We start from the raw sequence: 20592 nt of genomic DNA on the forward strand, positions 1-20592 counted from the left end.
GATGTCTGCGAAGACGATTGAATACTATGAATGGAATGGGTTTGGTAAAACATTTATTGTATCTCAATCTTCTCTCAAATGTAACGCTACGTTCAGATGTAACCTTACAGTAACACTACGTTCAGATGTAACCTTACAGTAACGCTACGTTCAGATGTAACCTTACAGTAACGCTACGTTCAGATATAACCTTACGGTAACGCTACGTTCAGATGTAACCTTACGGTAACGCTACGTTCAGATGTAACCTTACGGTAACGCTACGTTCAGATGTAACCTTACAGTAACGCTACGTTCAGATGTAACCTTACGGTAACGCTACGTTCAGATGTAACCTTACGGTAACGCTACGTTCAGATGTAACCTTACAGTAACGCTACGTTCAGATGTAACCTTACAGTAACGCTACGTTCAGATGTAACCTTACGGTAACGCTACGTTCAGATGTAACCTTACGGTAACGCTACGTTCAGATGTAACCTTACGGTAACGCTACGTTCAGATGTAACCTTACAGTAACGCTACGTTCAGATGTAACCTTACAGTAACGCTACGTTCAGATGTAACCTTACAGTAACGCTACGTTCAGATGTAACCTTACAGAGCCTTGAGACAGAGCCTGCGCTTCAACTCAAGAGTTGTCTGTCTGAAATGGATCTGATGGATGGATGGATGGATGGATGGATGGATGGATGGATGGATGGATGGATGGAGGGATGGGCTGGCCCTCTCAGGACCTCTTGAACACCTGCTTGGCCCTCTCAGGACTTCTTGAACACCTGTTTGGCCACAACACCAGCAGCTCGCAGCTCCTGCAGGAAGAACAAGAACAGACAGAAAATGAAAGGAACTGAACGTTGCAGTTCTTAGTCTAAGCCTGAAGAACATCGTTCTCCTCTCCGTCAACAGATACCCTCGGCGTGCCCTTGAGCAAGGCACTATGCTGTGCTGGCAGTGTGAATGTGTGTAGTTGTGTGTGAAGAACATGAGCAAGAGTGTTTCATTAACCATAACCGTGGATAAGAGTACAGGCATACGAATAAATACAAAATGAAAAACACTACAACATAATGTATTCATTTGTATGCCTGTAGTCTTATCCAGGGATGGTTAATTATTATTATTATTATTATTATTATTATTATTATTATTATTATTATTATTATTATTATTATTATTATTATTATTATTATTATTATTATTATTATTATTATTATATATACTTTTGTATTATATAAATAAAACATTGAATGGTATTTTAATAAACCTGACTTTCTCATTTAGGCCCTGGGCTGGGTTTCCATATAATCCTTTTTACATATCTGTAGATACTATATCTATATCTGTACATATCGCTTACCTACTCTCACTAGTTACACTGCTGACCAGTATGACTTACTACCATAGTGTCTTTATACCTGTATCACTGTTAATACTATATTAATACTACAACTCTGATTAGCACTATTACTCAGTAGTACACATTTTTATATATTATACCCAGTTTAACCACCTGTACATTGTATATTACTATTGTACTTTACTGTTATATTTGCACTCTGGTTGGATGCCAAACCTCTTTTTGTTGTACTGTACTTGTGCTGTATGATGCCAATACATTATAATCTAATCTAATCTAATTTGTTCAATAACACTTTACAAACTAAGGATATTGTCCCACTAGAATGCAGTGCATCTTTCCTCCACCAGAGGCCCCCATCGCTCTACACATGAGTCTAGACTACTGTGTGTCTCTCCTGCTCAGGGGACCAGCTTACTAATGAATAATTTCATGGCTACTGATTGGGAACATCTGTTGGCATCACTTCCACTAAATAATTTGGCAGTCTTATGATTTCTCACTGAGCTTTGATGGCAGTAATCACAGAGATGAAACTCCATAATGATAAGGTGATGAAAATGGTAATGCACTCATCATTACTATAAGGACCTTTCAAATGCTAATGTTTCACTTCGTTGGTACATCGTGAACTCCACAGACGAGATAAAAAGCACCGTTGAACTGCTACTGCTCAATTGATTGATTGATTATTTTATTTTCCGTGTCGTGCACACTAGTGTCCAACCCTCATGGGTTTATAAGACACCAGACATACTGTTGCAGTGTTCCGTTATTACATCACACGTTACATCTCTCTGACCAACCAGCTGAAGCTGAACTCTTCCTTCTCTCGCTGCATTTAAAAGGATGATCTCTGAGCACTGTGTGCCGACTTGTAACTGTCTTAGCTGATTTGTATGGTTTATTGATTGTGTCTATATATGAATCAACTGTTAACTGTGTCTTGTTTTGTAAGCTCGTCGTCGCTGTGAATGAGGGTAAAACCTCAGTGTCTTACGAGGCTGAAATAAAGGTTTGAAATGAGACGAGATTCTGCCTCCTCTCCCACGCTCCACAAACACAATCTGCTACAAAAGAGGTTCCCTTCCCGAGGCTCAAGCTGTTCATATTCATCCTGTTCAGGAAAATCAACATTTGCACAGTCAAGCTACCGTATCAGAGCTGCAGAAGTGACTTCATATAGAAGGTTCCCCTAGGAAAGGGAAGAAGGAAAGCAATGAAGGAAAGGAAGGAAGGAAGGAAGGAAAGGAAGGGAGGGAGGAAGGAAGGAAGGAAGGAAGGAAGGAAGGAAGGAAGGAAGGAAGGAAGGAAGGAAGGAAGGAAGGAAGGAAGGAAGGAAGGAAGGAAGGAAGGAAGGAAGGAAGGAAGGAAGGAAGGAAGGAAGGAAGGAAGGGAGGAAGGGAGGGAAGGAAACTCTTTATCTGCCAAGTACATTCACCAGGAATGTATCCATATAAATTAATGAATGAATAGTTTATTTCGAACAATAAAATAATCAAGAAATAAGTAAAAAAAAATACAAAGATAATTTACTGTGAATCTACCCTGCATAAAAAAGAATATAGCCTATGTGCTGCTGCAGATTAATCTACCCTGGGTAACAGAGTACAGTCTATGTGCTGCTACAGATTCATCTACCCTGGGTAACAGAGTACAGTCTATGTGCTGCTACAGATTCATCTACCCTGGGTGACAGAGTACAGTCTATGTGCTGCTACAGATTCATCTACCCTGGGTGACAGAGTACAGTCTACAGTATGTGCTGCTACAGGTGACAGAGTATAGTCTACAGTATGTGCTGCTACAGGTGACAGAGTATAGTCTACAGTATGTGCTGCTACAGATAACATTGTGTTTTCTTACCAGATGGAGCTCGTCTCCCTCAACCCAGTGAGTCCAGCCCCGTCCTTCGATGTCTCCCTTCTGCTTACAGACCAGCCGGTCTGTCTGTCCAGCCGGTCCTACTGCCCATGTGACGGTGGTCTAAAGAGAGACAACACATTCTATTCACCAGCGTGTCTCTCTCCCATGTGATGGTGGTCTAAAGAGAGACAACACATTCTGTTCACCAGCATGTCTCTCTCCCATGTGACGGTGGTCTAAAGAGAGACAACACATTCTGTTCACCAGCATGTCTCTCGCCCATGTGACGGTGGTCTAAAGAGAGACAACACATTCTGTTCACCAGCGTGTCTCTCTCCCATGTGACGGTGGTCTAAAGAGAGACAACACATTCTGTTCACCAGCGTGTCTCTCTCCCATGTGATGGTGGTCTAAAGAGAGACAACACATTCTGTTCACCAGCATGTCTCTCTCCCATGTGAGAGGGGTTGGAGCTAAATGCTAGTAAAAACTAAATGTATGTTGTTCTCTAGAGCATCTAGACATATAGTTTACAATGACCTTTGTTTATCTACTGTGAATGGGCCTGACGTTGAAAGAGTCACAGAATACAAATTGCTTGGTATTTGGCTTGATGACAGCTTCCCAAAAGTACCAAAATTGTTATTGTAACATATATTATGAGGGCATACAGACCCTCATTTGCACATTTGTTTATACTGTTTAATTTTATTGCCTAAATGTATGTCTTCCTTCTATTACCATGCCCATACCCGTAACTCCCCTCCCCCTCCCCCATGCTGCTATGACACTATGAGTTTCTCCAAGCGGATCAATAAATATCTTATCTTAGAAAAAGCAGTTTTCCTGTCTGTTTTAGATTACAGAGACGTGATTTATAGACATGCGGCAGCGTCCAGCCATGAGACTCTGTGTATCATTCAGGCATCAGATGTATCACCATTGTAAATGGTAAATGGTGCATTTATATAACAGCTTTTATCCAAAACGCTTTACAATTTGTTCCTCACATTTTACGCATGATTCACTCACACATTCACACACCGACGGGGGAGGTGACTGTGCAAGGTGCCAACCTGCTCATCGGGAGCAGTTGTTAGGGGTTAGGTGTCTTGCTCAAGGACACTTCGACACGTTGCCTGGGAGGAGCAGGCATCGAACCGGGAACCGGGAAGTATTTAAGTACAAGAGGTACTTAAGTACAAGGAGGTATGGTGAGGAGGTATTTAAGTACCAGGAGGTATTGTGAGGAGGTATTTAAGTACCAGGAGGTATTTAAGTACCAGGAGGTATGGTGAGGAGGTATTTAAGTACAAGGAGGTATTTAAGTACCAGGAGGTATGGTGAGGAGGTATTTAAGTACCAGGAGGTATTTAAGTACCAGGAGGTATGGTGAGGAGGTATTTAAGTACAAGGAGGTATTTAAGTACCAGGAGGTATGGTGAGGAGGTATTTAAGTACCAGGAGGTATGGTGAGGAGGTATTTAAGTACAAGGAGGTATTTAAGTACCAGGAGGTATTTAAGTACCAGGAGGTATGGTGAGGAGGTATTTAAGTACAAGGAGGTATTTAAGGAGGTATTTAAGTACCAGGAGGTATTTAAGTACCAGGAGGTATTTAAGTACCAGGAGGTATTTAAGTACAAGGAGGTATTTTCTCTCCCTGCTTAATTTCCTATGAAATATGAAGGAAGCCAGATGGATGTGTTTCATCATCTATTCTGTAGGAGGGGCCTGCAATTCATCTTCATCCACCACCACAACACTACACACACACACACACACACACACACACACACACACACACACACACACACACACTCACTCTCTCTCGCTCTTAAACACACTTAAACACAGATTCAACAACAAAGCACACAGTGGCAGCTGCTTTTTAATCATTCTCTCTCTCTCTCTCTCTCTCTCTCTCTCTCTCTCTCTCTCTCTCTCTCTCTCTCTCTCTCTCTCCAATCAGTACACAAAGTGGCAGCTTACTCATAATCAACTTACAAATTAGTTTGTTTCCCCAGGCGTGGAACAATTCTCTGATCCCATTCAGTATTCAGAGATAATCAGATCAATCCAGTTTGAGTTTTTCAAAAAGCAACAGGGCTTTTGCGGTGATGAAATCAGTGCGCCCAGGCAGTAGTGGTTCGGCAAAAAATTGTTCAGAGTATATCTGCTTAGAAAACGAAAATATAAATTTTCTTTCTCTCCACATGGTAAATACTGTACACAGGTCACACCATGTTTACAGGAAAGTTTTGGAGTTGTATTTGGAGTGTATTTCGTGACTGTTGGGAACTAGGCTACACTGGCACACCTACTTCCAGTGAATGACGCTAAGCTAGGCTAACGGTGCGGCTGTTCCCTAAGCCTAATGGATGCACAGAGAAGAAAAGTGTATGTATCTGCTTGTCTAACTCCAGGGTAGATGGCAAATAAGCAAATTTCCCAAATAGTTGGCGTGTTCCTTTAAGGTCCCTAAGTTTGCTCTGAACAGGGTAAATCTGCATGTTGCTATGATGCCCCTCTAGCTCATGGAATGAACTCCAACAGTCCTTAAAGCTTGAGATTCTCCTTTCTGTTGCAGAGTTTAAAACCTTGATCTCGAACCTTTGTCAATCAAGTTGTACATGTTTTAATTGATTTGGTATCCTTGCTTTTTGCCTCACCTTGTTGTCTTATTGTTATGATTTTATATGCTTTTCTTGCAAATTTCTGTATGTACACTCGACATGACGTGTGTATGAGGGAAACCTCAGTTGCCTTTCAAGTTTAAATATAGGTTTGAAATTGAATTGAAATGAAGACACAGTGTTGCACGCTAACAGGAAGTTGAAAGACAAAATCGTCAAGCTGGCGGCGTCCTTGTTGCCTAGCAACACATAGTGAACTCCTACCACAACCAGAACTGGTGCTGTGTGACGCAGGCCCGCGCTGAGCATCAACCAGAACTGGTGCTGTGTGACGCAGGCCCGCGCTGAGCATCAACCAGAACTGGTGCTGTGTGACGCAGGCCAGCGCTGAACATCAACCAGAACAGGTGCTGTGTGACGCAGGCCCGCGCTGAGCATCAACCAGAACTGGTGCTGTGTGACGCAGGCCCGCGCTGAGCATCAACCAGAACAGGTGCTGTGTGACGCAGGCCCGCGCTGAGCATCAACCAGAACAGGTGCTGTGTGACGCAGGCCCGCGCTGAGCATCAACCAGAACTGGTGCTGTGTGACGCAGGCCCGCGCTGAGCATCAACCAGAACTGGTGCTGTGTGACGCAGGCCCGCGCTGAACATCAAGAAAACCTCCAAGAAAGAAGATTCATCTGAATGTAAACCTGCATTGTGTAACTTTTCCCCCAGAAAAATATGACTTCTTTCTGCAAATATACAAAATACAGTTAGGCTGAACATCAGAAGGAAAGCCTCCCCTCAGCGAGGCATGTGGAACTGCCCTCTGGTGGGGCACGAGGCGTGTGGAACTGAATGAATGAATGAATGACTTTATTTGACAATATAAAAATAACATGTGACAGAAAGCACAGTCAGGAGATACTGCCAAGGATGAACACAAAAAAGCTCACAGCTTATTTCCATTGTGGTCCTTGTAGGGGGGTAGGGGAATGTGATGCTTAGACATGCATCATACAGACATGACATCACAACACATATACCATTTAACATTTATATACATAACAGACTCATAAACATGCAAGGGTGCCTTTTGCTGAGTGTCTAGGTTAAGTATAGTCCCTTTTGAGCCATGTCTTCAGGCTGGACTTGAATCTATCAGCATTGTCTATGATTTTCAGGTCACTGGGCAGACTGTTCCAAAAGACAGCTGCTGAATACAAAAATGACTCCTTCCCCATACAACTCCTGAATCTGACTGGCACAAAGTCAGTTGAGCTGCGCCTAGTTGGGTATGCATGGGTGTCCCTGATTCGGTTGAAGTAGTTGTTGAAGTACACTGGCACTACCCCGTGCACGATTCTGTGAACTAGGCACATCCCTATTTGGTTGACTCTGTCTTCCACCTTTAGCCATCTCATGTTCTCAAAGTGTGATGGGTCAAGGTGGGTTCGGGCAGGTAGCCTTAGTATTACCCTGATTAGCTTGTTTTGTGATGTCTGTAGTTTTATTTTCTGACTTTTGGGGGCGCTGTTGTACCAGGAGTCACACGCATAGTCATAGTGACACTGTATGAGAGCTCCAGCAAGAATTTTCATTGCTGACTGATCTAAAAAATGAGAGATTCTGGCTAGGTATCTAGTCCTGTTATTGATCTTTGTAAGTGCTTGTTGAGCCATGCTTTCCCCTGATAAGCTGTTTTCCAGGACGCAACCAAGATATTTCACAGATGTTTTGTCCGTAAGAACAGTATCTCCTATTCTTTAATGTTAAAACCTGGCGATTTCCTGAGCCTGACCTTTGACCCGAATAGGATGGACTCAGTCTTCCCCACGTGGAGGGACAGCTTGTTGTAGCCTAGCCAGTCACTAACCTTCTCTAGTTCTGCACTCAATATCTGCTCAACCACTTGTTTGTCTTTATGAGACTGTCTGGTGGGGCACGAGGCGTGTGGAACTGCCCTCTGGTGGGGCACGAGGTGTGGAACTGTCGTCTGGTGGGGCACGGGGCGTGTGGAACTGTCCTCTGGTGGGGCACGGGGCGGGTGGAACTGCCCTCTGGTGGGGCACGAGGCGTGGAACTGTCCTCTGGTGGGGCACGAGGCGTGTGGAACTGCCCTCTGGTGGGGCACGAGGTGTGGAACTGCCCTCTGGTGGGGCACGAGGCGTGTGGAACTGCCCTCTGGTGGGGCACGAGGCGTGTGGAACTGCCCTCTGGTGGGGCACAAGGCGTGTAGAACTGCCCTCTGGTGGGGCACGAGGCGTGTGGAACTGCCCTCTGGTGGGGCACAAGGCGTGTAGAACTGTCCTCTGGTGGGGCACGAGGTGTGGAACTGTCCTCTGGTGGGGCACGAGGTGTGTGGAACTGCCCTCTGGTGGGGCACGAGGCGTGGAACTGTCCTCTGGTGGGGCATGAGGTGTGGAACTGTCCTCTGGTGGGGCACAAGGTCTGTGGAACTGTCCTCTGGTGGGGCACGAGGTGTGTGGAACTGTCCTCTGGTGGGGCACGAGGCGTGGAACTGTCCTCTGGTGGGGCACGAGGTGTGTGGAACTGCCCTCTGGTGGGGCACGAGGCGTGGAACTGTCCTCTGGTGGGGCACGAGGTGTGTGGAACTGTCCTCTGGTGGGGCACGAGGCGTGTGGAACTGCCCTCTGGTGGGGCACGGGCGTGTGGAACTGCCCTCTGGTGGGGCACAGGCGTGTGGAACTGCCCACTGGTCAAATCTTCTTTACCAACAGGACATTATTTACATTTACAGAAAGAAATCGATACAGCGATATATATCACAATATTTTGCGTGCCGATATTACATCGACACAGTGACGGCAAGTATCGATATTTAAAAATGTATTTTCTTTACTTGACAGCCTCTGCTGCGACAATTGGAATGAGGTGAACAGACTGAAAACGTTTATGACATTTCAAAAGGTGTAATCATTTGGGTGTTTAACATTAGAAAACAAGTTTGCTACCTGGACACAGCATTGTGGAATGGAACCCTTCCAGGTTCAACAGTAGGTTCATTAACACATTGGAAATATACTGTATATAACATAGTCATAGTATATACTAGTCATAGTATACTGTAGCAAGACTGAAGTGTGTTTCACTCACCATGCACTTCCTGTCGTCCACGCCAGACAGGTCCTCCTGGAACTCCTTGCCCACGAAGAAGTCCATGTTGTAGTTCTTGAAGGTGCTCAGCGTCTTGATGCAGATGTGCTTTCCGTCGTGGGTGATCTCCTTGTCAGGCTTCAGCAAGGTGGCTATCTTCCTGCTGGCAATGTTTACATCTGTGATGGAGAGAGTCACCACAGATGGAGAGAGGAGAGGATAAGGTGAGAGGAGAGGAGAGGAGAGGAGAGGAGAGGAGAGGAGAGGAGAGGAGAGAGGAGAGGAGAGGAGAGGAGAGGAGAGGAGAGGAGAGGAGAGGAGAGGAGAGGAGAGCAGAGGAGAGGAGAGGAGAGGAGGAGATGAGAGGAGGGGAGGAGAGGAGGGGAGGAGAGCAGAGGAGAAGATGAGAGGAGAGAAGAGAAGAGGAGAAGAGGAGAGGGGAGGGAGGAGAGGAGAGGAGAGGAGAGGAGAGGAGAGGAGAGGAGAGGAGAGGAGAGGAGAGGAGAGGAGAGGAGAGGAGGAGATTTGATTTGATTTGATTTTATTTTATTAGGGATCCCCATTAGCTGGTGCGATAGCAACCAGCTAGTCTTCCTGGGGTCCACACACAAAAAAACACAAAAACAATCACTATTGCAAAAAACAAAATTATTAAAAGTCAGTACACACAATGCATAATGAACCTACTGTAACAATTAATATAGCTAAAATTACATTCGTGTAAAACAAAAACAAAAAATTACTTTACAGTGTTAAAAACAATTTAAAAACAATTTAAGATTCTTTTAAAAAGTGAATCTACTGTAAATGCAGCAGAGGTTCCGAGGCAGGCCATTCCACAGAGTTAATGCTCTAAAAATAAAAGATCTCCCCAGAGCGCTGGTTCTAGGACCTGGCAATTCAAGCTGAGAGGAGGGGAGGAGAGGAGGGGAGGAGAGCAGAGGAGAAGATGAGAGGAGAGAAGAGAAGAGGAGAAGAGGAGAGGGGAGGGAGGAGAGGAGAGGAGAGGAGAGGAGAAGATGAGAGGAGAGAAGAGAAGAGGAGAAGAGGAGAGCGGAGGGAGGAGAGGAGAGAAGAGAAGAGGAGAAGATGAGAGGAGAGGAGAAGAGAGGAGATGATGAGAGGAGAAGAGAGGAGAGCAGAGGAGATGAGAAGGGAGATGAGTGAGAATATGAGAGAAGAGAGGAGAGGCGAAGAGGACAGGAGAGGAGAGGAGAATAGATGATAGAAGAGAAGAGAGGAGAGAGGAGAGGGGAGGAGAGAATAGAGGGGAATCGATGTGTGGAGAGGAGAAGATGAGGAGAAGAGAGGAGAGGAGAGAAGAGATAATAGAGAGGGGAGGAGAGGAGAGGAGATGAGTGGAGAGGAGAAACGAGGAGATGAGGAAAAGGAGAAGAGAGGAGAGGAGATAGATAGTGAGGACAATTCAGTGCAATCATGGCACACATTTTCTAATTGATTTCTCAAAATTCGTTAGTCGTTAGTGGAGGATGTGTTGAGATTTCTGTATGCGTTTTAATTTTGAAGAAAGAAAAAATAAGCTTGTTTACTAAATGAGAGTTCAATTACTGAATGAGAGTTAAATTACTGAATGAGAGCTCTATTACTAAATGAGAGTTCAATTACTGAATGAGAGCTCTATTACTGAATGAGAGCTCAAATACTGAATACCAAGAATAAAAACAATAAACAAGCTTGTCACTGTTTTCTTTCTCCAACTGGTATAACCATAGTAGGCCTATATGAAATATAAAATATTCTTAACACCTTACGATCCTGTATCTGTCTCTTCTACTTGCACCTGATCTTGATACTCTGCGGGAAACGGGTATCTAGACTTATTCTACCGTCTTGGAACAGTCAGTGCTGGAAATAGTGCATTTATCGTGTATTTATCGTGCATTTGACAGGTCCTCGTCAACTCATAATGATAAACGAGGTGAGCGTTCAGGTTGCTAGTTAGGGCGTAAAGTCAGAACCAAACAGATGCAAGGCAGCAGATTCAATCAGATTATTCAACTTTCTTTAGTTACTGTGTCTGTGATGTAAACAAGACGAAAGTATTTTTCTGGTCTGCATCCTACAGTTGTTTGTATTGAGCCGTACTTTATTCTAGGTGGTCTGGGACCAGAGCAGAGTGCCTGTGGGTGTTGGTCCTGATGAAACCGTCTGATCTTTCTAAATGAACTCACCCAGAGCCTTCAGGTACTCCTCGAAGTTATCGTTGGAAATCATTTTCCAATAACCATTCAGATCGACTCCGACTGGCATCTTGACAGTGTTGCTGGTTTAAACTCCCAGTGAACGAAAAAAGTTCCGAAGTCGTCGGTTACTCGCAGTCGAATGTCGGACCTCTGTGTCCAAACGATCCCATTTGAATCAAAACGTTAATCCGAGGCGATGATGAGTTGATGACTCACTGCTTTCCTTTTTTTTGGTAACATCAGGCCTCCCCCGACACGCGTTCCAAGCATCTCGTTCCACGCGAAGTCAAATTGGAACCAAGGTAACTATAAAATAAGGAAGGGTCACCACCACGTCTGAATAACAGCGTTATATTCTCTGCTTGGTGCCTGACTTTGGTGCCAGTTCTATTGAAGCGGCCTGTATTTAAATAAAAAATATACCATCTATCTGAGGAAATATACACCACCCAATATATCAAACGTTAAATGCAACAAATTGCAGATGATTCTGACATCCGACTGATCCGAGGTAAAAGTAATAACCATTTGATTCAACTCAATGTCGGCCGAACTGAAAGTTTCCACACTTGGCACCAATGTGCGTTCACGCACTACAGTACACAGTGAGTCAATGACGCGACGTCCCTTCCTTCCTTTACAGTATAGGTTCCTTGATTGGTACACGCTGAACACAGAGCCTTCTAAAAAGAGAGTTGCGACACTCATAGACTCAGTGTTTCCGAGGCACGCTTGATTGATTGAAAACTTTATAACAGATTGCAGAATGGGTACAATACAGTACGGCTCAATACAAAACAACTGCTAAAAGGATGCAGATTGCAGACCAGAAAAATAATTCCATCTTGTTTACATCGGGGTCCCCCATTTTCAATTCATCAGGACATTTATGACATGATACAAGACATAGCCTCTACAGATATACAGAACTGTGTAGTAAAAAGAGATCATAAAAAAGATATAGGCCTAGGGGAAGAAACTGTACATTGGTGGGGGGGGGGGGGTTGGACATTTACAGGGGCAAGTTTCTAATTGCAGCCACCCGTAGGTGCTCTTTGAGAGCGGTTTTGAAGGAGGGTATATGGATTCACATTCCTTCAACTTTAACTGTTTAGTCCCTTGTTTGAGCCGAATCTGGGTTGAACATGATTTGTGGAACTCCCTCTCGTGTTGTGGTCGTGGAATTCACTGACCTTTGGGAAGTATTTCGACATGTACATAATAATAATAATAATAATAAATCAAATTTATATAGCGCCTTTCATAGAACCCAAGGTCGCTTTACAATCAGGACAAAAAATAGGGCAAGGAAAGTAGGGGGGGAGGGGGAAGAGGGGATGAGGGAAAGTAGGGGATAATGGACCTAATTTAATCTAAAACTAACTGATGGGGAAAGCCTTGGTGAAGAGGTGTGTTTTTAGAGCGGATTTGAAGGTGTCCAGGGTTGGGGCGTTGCGGATTTCGGGGGGGAGAGAGTTCCAGAGGGTAGGGGACGCCACGCTGAAGGCTCTGTCCCCAAAAGTCCGTAACCTGGTGCGAGGGATGGAGAGGAGACCTAGATCAGAGGATCGTAGGTTCCGGGATGGAGTGTACTGGTGGAGGAGATCAGACAGGTACCGGGGGGCGAGGGCATGGAGGGATTCATAGGTGAGGAGCAGGAGTTTGAAGGTGATGCGGAACCTGACTGGAAGCCAGTGGAGATGGATGAGGGTGGGGGTGATGTGCTGCCAGGGCTTGGTGTGAGTGAGAACCCTGGCAGCTGAGTTCTGGACATACTGGAGCCTGTCCAGGGCTTTGCTGGGTACCCCGAACAGGACTCCATTCCAATAGTCCAACCGGGAGGTGACAAATGAGTGGATCAGGGTCTCCGCCACAGAGTCTGAGAGTGAGGGTCGGAGACGGGAGATGTTCCTGAGGTGGTAGAAGGCAGACTTGGTGACAGATTTGATGTGGGAGTGAAATGAAAGTGTGGAGTCAAGGGTGACGCCCAGGTTACGGACTTCGAGAGACGGGGAGATGGAACAGCCGTCAACGTGGAGGAGGAGATCTCCAACCTTCCCGAGCAGTGCCTTGGGGGCCACAACCATGAGCTCTGTCTTTTTGCTGTTGAGTTTAAGTAATTTGGTTGCCATCCAGGTTTTTATAGCGTGGAGGCAGTTGACTACAGACTGTGGGGGGAGCTGGCAGGCATGCGTTGCTCTTGGGACGGGGTTGCACTCCGTGCAGGGTAAGATTTGAGCCAAAGCACGTGCACGCACACAGGAATACGCTGCACTCGCCAACTCGCTATAAGTACCCACCTGGGCTACTTTGCATATCAATAGCGCCGGTCGTCAGGTGTGTTAAATACGTTCTCAGATACATTCACACTTAACTTGTTGTGAATGATATGTGTTACATTCCATTCGTAGAGGCAATTAGGCACTGTCTGTAGTCTGTGCTCAAGCGAGGGGACATTTATGCGCATGTGCGGGAGCGCGCGTGCACGTGGCGCGATTAGGTGCGTGCAACCCCAGTTGATATCAGGAACGCACGCCTGTGTACATGGGTATCCCAGTGGTGTAGTGTATCTTGTAGACCAGGCCCATTGCAAGTATATGTACTCTGTCGTCTACTCTAAGCCATCCTAGGTTGTCAAAATGTGCAGGGGTGAGGTGGGTTTTAGGAGTAAGGTCAAGCAGTAGTCTGACCAGCTTGTTTTGTGATGTTTGTAGCCTTGTAGCAATTTGCATATCGCCCCAACAGGTCCACGGAGGACGCCATAGCCCATGTGCTGCACACAGCAGCATCACATCTGGACAAGAGGCAGGGGAACTATGTGAGAATGCTGTTCATCGACTACAGCTCAGCATTCAATACCATAGTCCCCTCCAAACTCATAGCCAAGCTCAGGGACCTGGGCTTGAACTATGACCTGTGCCAGTGGGTCCTGGACTTCCTGACGGGCAGACCCCAGGTGGTAAGAGCCGGCAACTGCACCTCCTCATCCATCACGCTCAACATAGGGGCCCCCCAGGGCTGTGTTCTGAGCCCCCTCCTCTACTCCCTGTACACACATGACTGCGTAGCACAGCGGAACAACAACACCATCATCAAATTTGCTGATGACACAGTAGTGGTGGGCCTGATCTCTGCCAACGACGAAAGGGCCTACCTGGAAGAGGTAGAGAACCTGTCACAGTGGTGTCAGGAGAACTGCCTCTCCCTGAACGTCAGCAAAACAAAAGAGATGATTGTGGACTTCAGGAGGTCGGGGGTCAAGGACTACAGCCCCCTCAGCATCGACGGGGCACCAGTTGAGAGAGTGAACAGTTTCAAGTACCTCGGAGCCCACATATCCGAGGACTTGACATGGACCACACACATTGACAGTGTTGTGAAGAAGGCACGACAACGCCTCTACTTCCTCAGGCGCCTAAGGAAGTTCCAAGTCAGTCAGAAGATCCTTAGGAACTTCTACTCATGTACAATAGAGAGCATCCTGACCGGCAACATCACCTCCTGGTTTGGGAATAGCACTGCACAAGACCGTAGCAGACTACAAAGAGTGACACGTTCAGCCGAACGCACAATTAGAGGGGGGCTTCCCACCCTCCAGAACATTTACAACAAGCGGTGCAAGGGGAAGGCTAAGAGAATTATTAAGGACTCGAGCCACCCGAACAACTGCCTCTTTGAACTGCTGCCGTCAGGCAAGCGATACCGGAGTCTTATGGCGAGCACAGAAAGACTCAGAAGGAGCTTCTATCCCCAGGCCATCAGGCTGCTAAACGAAAATAATCGCTAAACGAACAATAATCACTATGCAACAACCATCAAATGCACACAGCACACACACCCACACGCACACACTCACTCAAACAAACAACACACTGCAGCACCCACTCTCCACACTTTAGATCACACAAACACACTTACACTTTATATTTATTGATAAAGGATTTGCACTACAACTCGTACACCTACTGTGAATTGTACCTAAACTGCACCTCGTCCATTTATGCCTTATTTATGCCTTGCACTATATTGTATTGTATATTAGTACACTGCACAGTATTGTATATTGTATGGTAACTACGTCTACGAACATTGTACATATGTCAAAACTGAACACTGTGACCTCTTTTTTTACTTCTAATTTTTACTATGTTTTTATTTCATACTTATCTTGTCATGCACAGTCTCTGGAGCGCAACAGTAAGAAGCATTTTGTACAAAAGTATTCTGTACTTCTGTATGACAACTATTAAAGAAACTTGAAACTTGTTTTTAGGGCCTTTGAGGTGCTTTGGGAGGTGCAAGCATAGTCGTAGTACCCTTGAATGAGTGCTCCTGTTAGAGTTTTCAAATTAAATCAAATCAAATGTATTTGTAAGGCCCGACAACACACATTTAATGTCCCCATGGACCAGACACGTCTTCTTTAAACAAGTCAAGAAAAAACATCACAATAAATCAAGAACAAAACAAAAACACCATGAAGTCCAAAACATTTCAAATAAATTAATGCAACACTCCCATACCCCGCACGAAGGTAAGGAAAAACTCACTAAAACCTAGCAATAGGAAAAAATGCAACACAGGCAATGTGGAGGAGAGAAACCTTAGAAGGGCCATTCAAGGGGGGATCTCCCTTCTTAGATGTCGGTGATAGTAGTGTTGCAATAAAACAAGGTATTCTTGTTTACCAGAGAGGAGATCCGGTACAAGAATCTTGTTCGTTGGTTGACTTTCTTGATTACATTGGTTGCCATTTTGTCACAGGAAAGATTTGCCTGGATGGAACCCAGGTAGGTAATTTCATCTTTCCTTGTGACAATAATGTCACCTATGTAACAGAGAAGCCGTTGGCCTTGCTGAACAATGCAATGTTGCTGAACTGTTAAAGTTTGTTATTTTTGCAGATGATACAAATTTATATTGTTCAGGAAGTAAGGAAATTTTGTTTGATATTGAAAGAGAGCTTGAAATTCTCAAAACTTGGTTTGATGTTAATAAATTGTCTCTCAATATTAAGAAGACTAAATTTATGGTTTTTGGTAATTGAAAAGAAATAGGGGGGGATATTGAGTTAAAAACATGTGATGTAAAAATAGAAAGAGTTTCTGAGATAAAATGTCTAGGGGTAGTTATTGACCAGAAATTAACATGGAAACAACATATCTTAGTCAGTAGCAATATTGTATAAATGTAACGATATATTAAACTACAAAGCCTTGCACATCATTTACTGCTCACTTAAACTTCTTTACATATCTTACTGTGTGGAAGTATGGGGGTCGACTTTTAAAAAGACAGTAAATCCAATAGTCTTACTGCAAAAGCGGGACATTCGGAACCTTATCAAGGCTGGTTATTTTGAACACACAAATCCATTGTTTATAAAGTCTCATATTATGAAATTTAATGATTTGGTTTATTATAAAACGATGCAAATAATGTACAGAGCTAATACTGTTCAAAAAGCTAAGAAACGGATTAAAAGGAGGTGTATTTCTATTATTGGGGTTAACTTGTGGAACAATGCTGATATACAGTTAAGAAAGAGTATAATTCACTTGGTTTGTAAAGCTATTTTTGAAAACTACAAAGGTGAATAATACTGTTTTTAGCTATTTTCTTTTAGAATACTGTTTTGGAGTCTTAATTTTGTTAAGAATATAGGACAGGCATATATAAGCATTCAGTCTGTACCTTTTCAGTCACTGTAAAAATCTAATATTGTTAAATTATTGTGTATATTGTATTGTGTGAGATGATGACTGAATAAACTACTACTACTACTATGAAATTACTGAATTTCTTTTTACATTTTAACGCATTAGCAGACCTCTCGTGGATTTAGTCAATAGTGATATTTTATGTAGCCAGCTTTAGTTAATGTTTATTGTAAGATAATAGCTTGTTAGATTCTAAATGCAGTTAGCTTAACGTAAAGCAACCTCACGGCTAACGTTACCATAACCAATGTCAGTTGGTCTAACGTTACATTTACCTCAAATTATTTGCAGTTATTGGTGTTCGTTCGTTTATTTTCGGTTATAGCTTGCATCTATAGCAAACTTATCTATATTCTGATTTACAAAGCAGACCAAGAAATCTGGCAATGATGTATCAATGGCTTGAAACTACAGCTGCACTATAAGGTATGTCAAGCCAATTAGACTGATTGAGTTAAACAATTATTTGATTTGATTTTCAATCATGGGAATGTCATCGCTGACAGTGTGTGATGGTGTAAACAAAGCTGGTACTGTCAGATCTCTGATGGGGCTTTAGGAGGGACTCAGCTGGCAACATGTTTGCTGCTGGCATCTTCACCCATCTTCTCCGTGGCCTCACTGGCAGGGTGGCACAGTGGGTTCAAGTTCAAGTTTTTTTTAATTATTTGTCACAACAAAATACAGAATACTTTATGATGAAATGCTTGTTTCTGTATGAGCCCCTGAGAGTGTGCTACATACAGTAAAAAAGTAAGTAAAAAAGTTATTAAGAAGTAAGTAAAGAGTAAGTAAAGGAATTGTAAGGGCAACCGAACAAGAAAAAGATGCCAGTGAGGGAATATGGTACGAAGCTCTTTCCAACGCGTGGTGCTTGTTGATAATAAATGATGTCTTCTCGTTGAGTGCATTTAAGAGTTTTATTTTTGCTTGCAGAGTGGAAAAAACTAAGCATAACGTAAACTCTGTGTTTAAACTGCAACTTAAACAAACGACTAGTGCTACAAAGTAAACCTGAAAAGTAACTCAAAATAACTGAAAACAAACAAACACGCACGGTTAAAAAACTGTGTGGCTTCCCTGTGATGATTACCCAATTCCCTCCCGCTGCACACCTGTGAACACTTACATATAGGCTGTGCCTGAGAACATCTGAGCCCCGCCTCCTATGCCCACTGCCCAGCAAATTAGTCAACACCTTCACAATAACACAGTGCCTTCATTCAATAAAGTAACTGCCGAAAGATCATTAAATTGGCTACAACAGGAATGTTCAGTCAATATACATTATATACAATATTCAAATGCAGAAATGAGATGAGGTACAAAACTTAGGGTAGGGTGCCAATGAGGTATGAATGTAGTGCAAATCTCTTTAATAATAGATAAATATAAAGTGTGTTAAAGTGTCTAAAGTGAGTAAAGTTAGTGGTAAGGTGAGTGTTTGTTTAAAGTGAGTGTGTACATGTGGATGTGTGTGCAGTGAGTGTAGATGATGGGTTGTTACATAGTGTGTCTTATTCTCCAAGGACTTATGACAAAAAGGGCTTTCTCTTAGGGCCATTTGAGACCTTTTCGGGGCGATTTTGGGATTCACCAACCGTCCCAATAAAACATATATAAGTAATATTATATTATAATATATTGTCTATATTCATGTCTTGCCCGAAAATGTCTCAAATGGCCCTAAGAAAAAACGCTTTTTGTCAGGGACGCGGGAAGGGGGGGGGGGTGCGGGGGGTGCTGCAGCACCCCCTCTCAATTATTGCAAAGAAAAAAAAAAAATATATATATATATATATAATTTTTTTTTTTTTTTTTTTGCAGTATTTATATATTTGTATATACTGTAACTGTATAACTGTAACACTGTATATTATAAGTTTATCCTGCTCAAAGCACGTCACCATTTTAATATTGTGTGTATTGAGCCGTACTGTATTGTAGCCATTCTCCAATCTGTTAAATAAAGTTTTCATTCATTCATTACACTACTGTATGTACACAATCATACGTGTAAAACCGAGTAGATTTTCGAGTGATGACAGACTGTCACAGACTGATTGAATGACAGGTGAAACAACTAATTGTATTCACCTCCTGTCTCCCGCCCTTCCCACGCGCCACGAACCACTGAGCTACTGTGATACAGTGCTTGCGCAGTCAGTTGATTTGAGCTAGTAGTCAGACTTTGCTAGCACAGAATGTCTCACTCGCAGAAAAGAAAAATATCAGATTTATTTTCGAAACGTCCCGCCGGTCCCAGTGACAGTCCCACTAAATCTGATAAACGTCAGAGAGAGACAGAGACGACAGATTCAGCCTCAGCATCAGGTATTGAAGAGTTAACTGAGTCTGTTCCCCTATACCCCCCCTCGGGCGCCAGGGGCTTCCACTGAGGGGTGATGCAAATAGGGATGGGGTGTTATGGCAGCTCATGATGGAAAGAGTGCGCACCGAGTCTGATCCCGAGTTGAAGAATTGGCTCCAAACGAGAGACAACTGGATGTCCAACAACATCCAAAACGAAATCTTACAGCTGCTTGCCCATGATATTCAGCGACAAATTAGAGGCAAAGCATCCAAAAGCCCAATCTTTGGCTTGAGCGCTGACGGAACCACTGATGTCACTCACTGGAAAAGAACAATTCTCGTGTAATATACAGTTAGCCGATGACAACTTGGAAGCTCAGAACTTCTTTTGGGGTTTTTACAATGCCCGGCCCAGACACAACAGCCGAGACGCTGTTTTTGTGTATAAAATACTTTTACGCCTCGACCTGCCCATGGAGAGGCTGATAGGATACTGTTTTGACGGGGCCAGCAACATGTCTGGGGGGTACAGGCTAGACCAGGGGTTCCCAAACTTTTCAGGCCGCGACCCAAAAAAAACTGTGTCAGAGAGCCGCGACCCCCACTATTATAGAAGGTAAAAAAAATTATTTTAAATGGAAATGTATGATTGAAACATGCAAACGTTCAAACGCACACACACTAATAAGCATTGGAGGCTTTTAACCAGGGCCGGACTGGGGAAATCATTCAGGCCAGGAAATATAGCCCCAGTCAGGCCACTTTTTAAGCAGGGGGTCTGGGGGTCCCCCACCAGGAATTTCTTTGTTACAAAGACTTAATTTCCTGCATTCTGGTGCAGGCATTTTTTTTTTATTTGTACCCTTTAAATGCCAGTGTTTGTGATGGCATCACAACTTATTGTTAAAAAACAGGCTAGCATATGTATGATTAGCAACAACACAGATTTTTATGGATTTTCAGTTTTTTGTAATTGATAAATACAATATTTTATTCAACTTCAGCCCTGATCATAACACCACATATTCATTTTATAATTCTAACCCTTTAAATGCCAGTGTGTGTGATGGCATATATTTGCAATATATCAAATGCAAAGTAAATTTTTCTGGGGGGGATTATTACAGGCTAGCATGTGTCAATGATTAGCAGTTTTTCGTAAGGATCCCGCCTCCACCAATCACATGCGGCTCCCTTTGTGTGTGTGTGAGAGCAAGAGAGAGAGAGAGAGAGAGATAGTTCTCCAACTTGTGTGAGTTGCAGTGATCTCCTGGTTGTTCCCCACCTAGGTTATCTAACTATTGCGCTGGTGCAAATAGAAACACTGGCCTGGCCTGCTTCTAAGTTCAGTGGCCTGACCAAATTTTTTTTTTTTTAATTTTTTTTCTTCAAT

General features: G+C 43.6%; 1 protein-coding gene across 1 annotated transcript; it reads right to left on the reverse strand.

The window, feature by feature from the left end:
• Window positions 1-522: 522 nt before the first annotated feature.
• Window positions 523-11326, reverse strand: LOC311239726 (retinol-binding protein 1-like). The gene is made up of 4 exons (XM_084328144.1): window positions 11155-11326; window positions 8963-9141; window positions 3227-3346; window positions 523-812 (listed from the first exon to the last, which is right to left on the reverse strand). Exons 1-4 carry the CDS (start codon window positions 11231-11233, stop codon window positions 762-764), a joined length of 429 nt encoding a protein of 142 aa, XP_084184270.1. The 5' UTR covers window positions 11234-11326; the 3' UTR covers window positions 523-761.
• Between the last annotated feature and the right edge of the window lie 9266 nt (window positions 11327-20592).

The sequence above is a fragment of the Notolepis coatsorum genome (assembly GCF_963971535.1).
Source record: "Notolepis coatsorum genome assembly, chromosome: 13".
Taxonomy (NCBI): Eukaryota; Metazoa; Chordata; class Actinopteri; order Aulopiformes; family Paralepididae; genus Notolepis; species Notolepis coatsorum.